The 7,683-nt window shown below is 41.2% G+C and overlaps 1 protein-coding gene across 2 annotated transcripts in view; it reads left to right on the plus strand.

Moving 5' to 3' along the window:
* The window catches only part of MYH11 (myosin heavy chain 11), a 63,262-nt gene extending 56,925 nt beyond the window's left edge, over positions 1–6,337 (plus strand). For both annotated transcript variants that reach the window (XM_074840568.1, XM_074840569.1), the window contains 4 exons: positions 116–324; positions 892–1,000; positions 1,466–1,638; positions 5,641–6,337. In XM_074840568.1, the coding sequence (XP_074696669.1) occupies positions 116–324; positions 892–1,000; positions 1,466–1,638; positions 5,641–5,779 (630 nt within the window). In that variant the 3' untranslated portion in view covers positions 5,780–6,337. The remainder of the gene's footprint in view (positions 1–115; positions 325–891; positions 1,001–1,465; positions 1,639–5,640) is intronic.
* Positions 6,338–7,683: the final 1,346 nt, after the last annotated feature.

The raw sequence follows: 7,683 nt of genomic DNA on the forward strand, positions 1-7,683 counted from the left end.
AAAAGCTATTTGTGGTTCTGAATAAATACCTGGGGAATTGCCACTCTAAATTTCCACCTGTCGTTTCTCTGAAAGCATGCGACACTTTTGACAGCATCCATTCTCACCCTTGCAGGCCGAGCAGCTGAACAATGAGCTGGCAACAGAGCGCTCAACTGCACAGAAGAATGAAAATGCTCGGCAGCAACTGGAGAGGCAGAACAAAGAGCTGAAGAGTAAGCTGCAGGAGATGGAGGGAGCTGTGAAGTCCAAATTCAAAACTACAATTGCTGCTCTAGAGGCCAAAATTGCTTCTCTCGAAGAGCAATTGGAACAGGAAGCCAGGTACTGGTCTCCCAGAGGACATAACTATCCATTTATTGTTCCAGATAATGAGATAAAGTATACAAAGGTGTACAGGATTTGTGTCATCATCTGGCTCTCAGTGTCATTAAGGCTTGGTAAAGTTTCTCCCTCACTTAACATTTCTTAGACATACGGCCAGTAACCAGAGTTGTTACAGGTTCTAATTAAGAACCATTTTATGGCTGAAAAGTTCTACTGGTATCAAAGGCAAGGATCTGCTACCCTCCACTCCTACCTTTTACTGTAACTGCCCTATGACCCTGCCAGGTTAATTGCCATAAGACATTGTGCCATTTGTAGGATTATTGAGGAAATCACCTTGTGTTTTAGAACAGATCTCCTGGAGCACCTCTAGCATACAGCAAAGACACGTATTTGTTTTGATCAGAAGAACACGACCTTTAAGCTTTGCTTAGAATTCATCTGTTAAATTCAGTAAGGCCTTTCACATACGGGTCCTTGGTGCCAGTTTCACGAGCAACATGCCTGAGGCAGGTGAACACTACAGACCTTCCACATCACGAAATTTTGCACTGTCATTTGCAGAGAGAAGCAGGCTGCAGCCAAGACGTTGCGCCAGAAGGACAAGAAGCTGAAGGACGCATTGCTGCAGGTGGAGGATGAGAGAAAGCAGGCGGAGCAGTACAAAGATCAGGTATCAGACTGTGTCATAAGGGTCTTAGTCTGGGGCATGGGGATTTTCAGGTTTTACCCTAAGAAAGGAAGAGTCCATGTTCTGCCTCAAAGAAATATCCCTCTAGAAAGCAGGCTGTCTGCTTGGATTCTATGCTGGGAGACCTATACAGCCCTTTGCTAAAAGACAGGACAAGATAATTCTTCTTCCATGCTGAGTCAAGTGCCAAAGCACTAGTCCTTGTCGATCAGCCAGCTGCAACAGTCTGACTGCACAGCAAAAGAAACAGCAAGGTAGTGTCCAAACACTGTATCTATCATCAAAATGAACTCCCACAAAGTTATTTTAATACTTTTTAGATTTTAAGCTTCTACCTTTGATTTAGGCCATGTTTCAGTAAAACTCTCAAGAGAAGTATGAAATTAAAATGAGGAAAATAAAGCTGTTGGATCTGTTCTGAAGCATTACTCTAAAATTTCCCTTTAGGCTGAGAAAGGCAACACACGACTCAAGCAACTGAAAAGGCAGCTGGAGGAGGCTGAGGAAGAGTCTCAGCGTATCAACGCAAGCCGCAGGAAGCTGCAGAGAGAGCTGGATGAAGCTACTGAGAGTAACGACGCCCTGGGCCGTGAGGTTGCAGCACTGAAGAGCAAGCTCAGGTAGAGTGCCCTTGCTTGGGACAGGCACTCCCACTCACTGACAGCTTGAAATTTAGAACTAAACTAGAGAAGTGGGAAAAAAAAAAAAGTATTTTTTTCAAGAACAGACACTGATAATGCTGCAAAGTTACTTACTCCTTATATAGCTTGGCAAGTACAACAAAATGCCAAAGTCAGAAGGTGAAGTGCGTTTCATAGACTGCAGCGATCTCAGGATTTCAGCTGTGAGATGTACAACTGTAATAACATGGCACAGCCTTACTCCTTTTCTAATCAAAACTCCCGTTGGCCTAAATAGGAACAGAATTAGGCTTAGTTGCTTTTGAAAACACCCCTTATATAACAGCTGTATCTATTTGTCCAGAAGCAGTCACAAATGGGCAGAAATGCTTGTGCTTTTCACACTTTCACACATGCACAACTCACACATGACTGTAAACAGTCTTAGACAACATCACAGGTAACAAAAGGCAAGGCACGTTATATGACTCTTCTGCAAAAGTCTTTTTGGACTTCAAAGGGATTCAGTATCATCAGACCAAGGAAGAGATAAAATGTCCTTTTGCATTTTCTTGTTAAAACTGACTAGGGAAAAAGAAAAACTGTGATCAGTCAGCCGATCCTGAGTTGTCCTGCACTCACTGGGTTTGAAAACACCAACTCACTGAAATAAAGAGGCTGACTTTAATTACAAGGAAATTGCTCTATCTGCATCATCACACCATAAAACTTTGCTTTCTACCTAAACCCAGCAGTATTTCAGATGAAAGCAGAGCACTTGCCTAGTTGAAGCAGTTTGCCAGTGTGCTTACCAGGAACATGAATCAACCTTCAGATGTGGGTTTACTTCAAAGTGAAGTGTAGGGATGCAGTAGCCTTTTTCATTAGCACCATCTTGGGGTGCGTGCTCCTGGCTACTTTACAAAGGAGTGGCTGTGTCCAGCCCTTTCTACATAGAATAGCATAAGGCTCATTTTTGTTTTATCTAAATGTAATGTAATTGGCTGTAATGTATTTTGTTTAATTATTTAAAAGTAATCTACCTACCTCTGATCATGACCATGTGCTTAGTATAACTGCCTGGGACTCTCTATCTCTGTTTCAGAGGGACACAGGAACCTTCGCATGACTAAGCAGGTACCATGCCTTCAACTTTGCAGCTAGCTTGTGTTGCACAAATTTCCATTTTCTTTGGCCCAAGTAAAAATCATGTGAGGTTTCTGCAAACTGTGAAGGCTTGGATATCTTGGTATTAATCTGTTTTATCAAAAAGAGACAAATATTACAATAATCTAGCTACCATCAGCTGTTCATCAGTGATACATCTTTCTTACAAGTAGGTTATGTACTGACGTAGACTTACCAATGTTGCATTCTCACAAGCTCTACCAACAGAGTACCTAATAAAGTACTCTGACTTTTTCTGCACGAAAATTGTCTTTTTTGCACCTCATCTTTGTGCACAGCCACAAAGATTAAAATTTTTCAAATCAAATACACCATTAATTAGTAAAATTGATTAAAAGGACTAATGAATATGAAGTGTCACAGCATGTCATTAGAATTTCACAGTATTTCTTATGCATATTGTAATTCTGACTCTAAGGTAAGATCTCATCTAACTCACCTGAGATTTGGGAAGATCTTACTTGCATGTGATTTATTACACTTACACCATACCATGACAGACAAAAGAGAAAGTCTTGCCTTTCATTACATAGCACTCTGTGCCTGTATTGCTTACAAATAGCTATTATGTTGGCTTTTAGAGCTATTTTGCAGACATCACGTTGTTTGTCTACTGTTATTAAAACATAAAGCACAGAAACAGAGATTAACATTCACCGTGTAACCTAGCACAGCATTGTATTATACTTTATCACATTCTCTGGAGATAGGAATAATACCTGCTGTTGCAAAAATTAAAGAGCTACTGCCTTGTAATATTTGTATATCTTCTATTTTACATATGCTGGATTTCACTGTGAATACACAAATATTTAAAGATGATGTCTTGTCCTTGCATGTGCCTTTTAGTCAGCCTAATATTTCCAGTCAGACTGTTATTCAAGCACTACTCCAGTAGCACTTGTTCAAACGTAGATTAAATACAGAGCTACAAAGCAATCACTAATGCTTAAGGCTTGTCTCAACTATACGCATTATTCTAAAGGGACTAATGCGAATGACCACATGAATATTATCAAACCCATAAACCTGTTTAAGAGGAATAAATGTAAGCAAAAAGTGTTTATCCACAGGGCCAATACCAGTTTAAAGTAGTATTAAGTTTATGCATACTGTAACAGTTTACGTTAATAAGTAGTTAGTGTGTGATCAGGAGTTCACTTTGTAGCCAAAACTGTACTGCTCAATTTGGTTAGACTCTTCCTGTTACTCCCCATCAGTCCCATGTTCTCTTATAACACCTCAGTGAATTACTGCAGCATAAAGAAAATTATCTTACAAATGACTTCTCAGTAATTGAGTTCAGATAGCAGGAGTCCAAGGGGATAAAGAGCTCTTCCTTTAGTGACAAGAATTAATGAATTTACTGACCTAACTAGTACTTTGTTGTTAAACAGTAATAACAAGTATCTATCATAAAAGAGTAGACACTGCTGTTAGACTGTCAAGCACATGCCAGGGTAGAAATGATACATCCTTCTGTTCAATACATGCCATCGGCACCAGAACAACTACGGTTAACTAACAGCAGATCTTAAATGAAGCTTTATTATCCAGCTAATTGCTTGCTGACACTGAAGTTTAAGGGCAGAAATGTGGAAAACGGACCACCTTGGAAACACAGATTGGTGCCTCTGAAATAAGTTAGTCCAGCCAATGTTCCTACCCACTTCCCTTCTATGGAAGATTGAACTCTGGACTTAAATAGCTGTTTCAAGAAGGAACACCACTGGCTTAGTCTTTTGCAAGGACAAGACAAGCCTTTAAATATTTATGCATGATTGCTGTACCCAGAAGTGCAGAGTCAGATGTACTTAACACCAAATTAAGTAATTTTGGCACAATATTCAGTGATCATGAATTTATTTTATTGTTTATGTCTGTGGTCTCAAGCCTTTACAAAGGTTTGCTTAATAAGGGGCAAGTGAGAAGCCATGTTACGAAACTTAAGTGTTTTGTAGCACAGTAGCAATGGAGGACAAGAAGAGACAAACCCATCTTCTGTCTCACTTGCTCACACCTACCCAAAAAATTAACCTTGAAGGACTAAAGTGTCCCTGCCTTGGGCTGTGGCTATAAAATATATGGCGATGGGAGGGACATGGGAGAGGAAAAGGGGGTAAGATGGGAGAAAGCATTTTCTGTAAGCTCTTTTGCAAGACACTTGCACTGTTAAGAGTCAGCACCTGAGTTCCAAAGCAGCAATGGTTTCCTCTCTCCGTTGGGAGAGATTTGAGACACTCACAACCTAAGATGTCATACGTGGTGCTCTGACCGATACAGCCTTTGCAGAGAGGGACTGTGGGCTGCAAAATGCCTGCTGACATCCGCAGCACCGCTCCAGTCCCAGGTCTCATGGGTCTTCAGTAACTGGTGGGCTAATTCAGACTGTGGGTCAGAATTTCAGAACAAGCTTGCTCTCTCCTTGCTCTTCTGAAGGGACAGGAAGGACACTCCCCTGCTGCTGCAGGTGCAAGCAGGGCCCTTTCCCTTTCCTCTCAAGCACAGCCAGCTGCAGTCCCCATAGGGGAAAACAGTGAAATGAAAAGTGGGGGAGGGGCTTGGGGCAGATGAGAACTTTAAGCAAAAGTACAGGAATCCCATCACTGTTTCAAGCAACTGGGAGTCTCAACCTGTGCACAAATTATACTTAGATGCTGCAGAACAGAAAGTTGTATTAGAGGCCCACAGCTCTTGGCTGTTCTGCATTTAAAAACATCAGCCCCAAGGTCCTGTTCCAAAACTATACTTATTTGTGAGGACAGCAAATTACCTAATACCTGATTTTTTGGGGTTTTTTTCCTCTTACTGCAGGAGGGGAAATGAGCCAGCATCTTTTGCCCCACCCCGTAGATCTGGAGGCAGAAGAATAATTGAGAATGCAACAGAAGGAGGTGATGAAGAAATGGATGCAAGAGATGGAGATTTCAATGGAACAAAAGCCAGTGAATAAACACGCTTTAAAAAATTGCACTGCAGCAGGGGGAGGGAGGATGATATTTAGCACTGTATAAGTCTACTCTTAGTGTCAAGATCACATACACCCACTCCTCTGACAATGATAAAAGCACAACTGCCTTGTCTCCAATGTATAGACTGATGTTAAAAGTACGCCAAAACTTGTTTTACCATGAAGTGTATTTGAAAAGGTGGGGTTTTTTTAACACTCAAGAGTAATTCACTTTGAGAGTCTTCGAGAGAGTTCTAGTACCTCAGATGATTCCAATCCCAGTGAACTATAGTTTACACAGGATTTGTGAGACTGTTGCAAGGAAAAAAAAAGGCATTGGTCAGTTAATCTTTTCTTAAACTTTCATTTTGTCTTGAGTATTTGATTAATATAGGGTTTTCTCCTGGTTACTACACCCCTGATGCACCATTCACAAGGTGGAAGTGCCTTTTTAATCACTTACTGAAAAATAAAATATCATTTGTTCAAATTAAGTCAACTGTTACAGTTTTATATGCACCATGGATGTGCTTACACACTAATAAAAGGCTATAAAAACTACTTCAGTATTCTTGTGTACGGATGTAACTTGGGTGCAATACAGCATGCTCGAATGGAATGGGGGATGCAGTATAGCTTCTTTACAACTCAAATATTTTTTGAAAGAGGTCATCTCTAACCATTAGGACAAAACCATGATTTTCTCCTAAGCAATTGCTTTTCAAGGAATAAAAAAAAAAGAAGTACACTGAGGTGAATGTAAAATGACATGAAGTACTTGAGACAGGTTTGATTACCTCATGCACACACAGTGCTAACTGAGGTGCCCTAGGATGTACCCAAGGACTGAGAAATATGACACAGGAACTGCAGGAGACTTGCAGCATTCTGCTGCAGCAGTTGGAAGGCAGGCAGGGCCCTAAAGTGCCTGTCTTTCAGCAACTGAACCCACCCCTGAAGTCTGTATGTGTAGGTATATTTCCAACTAAAGCTTCTCAATTGGAAACAGCAGCCTACATTGAATGCAGTGATGCAAGCCAAGCTATTCTGCATTAAAGGATCAGCACGCAGTTACTTTGTATTTTTGGGGCACTATAGGACCGCAGACCACTCCTCAGAACTACCAAGACCTATCACAAATCCATGCAGCCCTAGGACTTTCAGAGAGCAGGTAGCTTTGTGGTCACACTGGGGCAGTAGAGAGCCATGCACAGCAAAGCCAGGTGCAGAATTAGTCTAAATCAAGTACGGAGTTTTCACTCTATGTCTTAGACTGTACAGCAAGTGAACCTTAAACTACGGGGAGAGCAAGCCATGCAAAAACATCTACCTTGACAGCTAATGCAATCATCTCCTAAATCTAAGCATTGTTCCAGAAGGCACAGAGTTCATGAACTGGAGATTCAGACTAGGCACCATTTAGCCAGCAGAATCAGAACCCAAAGAATTCTCTCTGCTCATGAAAGAGTAAAGGAAGAGTTTAAATAAGAATCCATTTAGAGTGATTGAGATGACAAGCTGCAGAGGAAGGGGTTACGACTACCAGATAAGACCTTTTCATTGATCAGCCATGCAGCCCAGCTTTATAAACACACTCAAGAGCTGGTTGTTAAACACACAGCTTGTTAGCCTGCATGTGTGGGAACAAGGAGACCAAGGAAGTCAGACTTCATACACAATGGTCTTAAGCACCAGTGCTTGAAGCAGAACCAGCAAACTGACCATGGAGACTTCTAATAGGAATTCACCTAGAAAATTCACATGCATAATGGTAGAGGTTTGGTCTCATGGTTAGTGCACTGCCCTAAGGTTCCAGTCCCTGTTCTGCAAAGCTTGTGACAAAATAAGGAGTAAGAGTTTCTTTAGTAACACCACAGAATGCATCCTTCCGCAACAGTGGCTGAACT

Source organism: Strix aluco, chromosome 15 (assembly GCF_031877795.1).
Source record: "Strix aluco isolate bStrAlu1 chromosome 15, bStrAlu1.hap1, whole genome shotgun sequence".
NCBI classification, from domain to species: domain Eukaryota; kingdom Metazoa; phylum Chordata; class Aves; order Strigiformes; family Strigidae; genus Strix; species Strix aluco.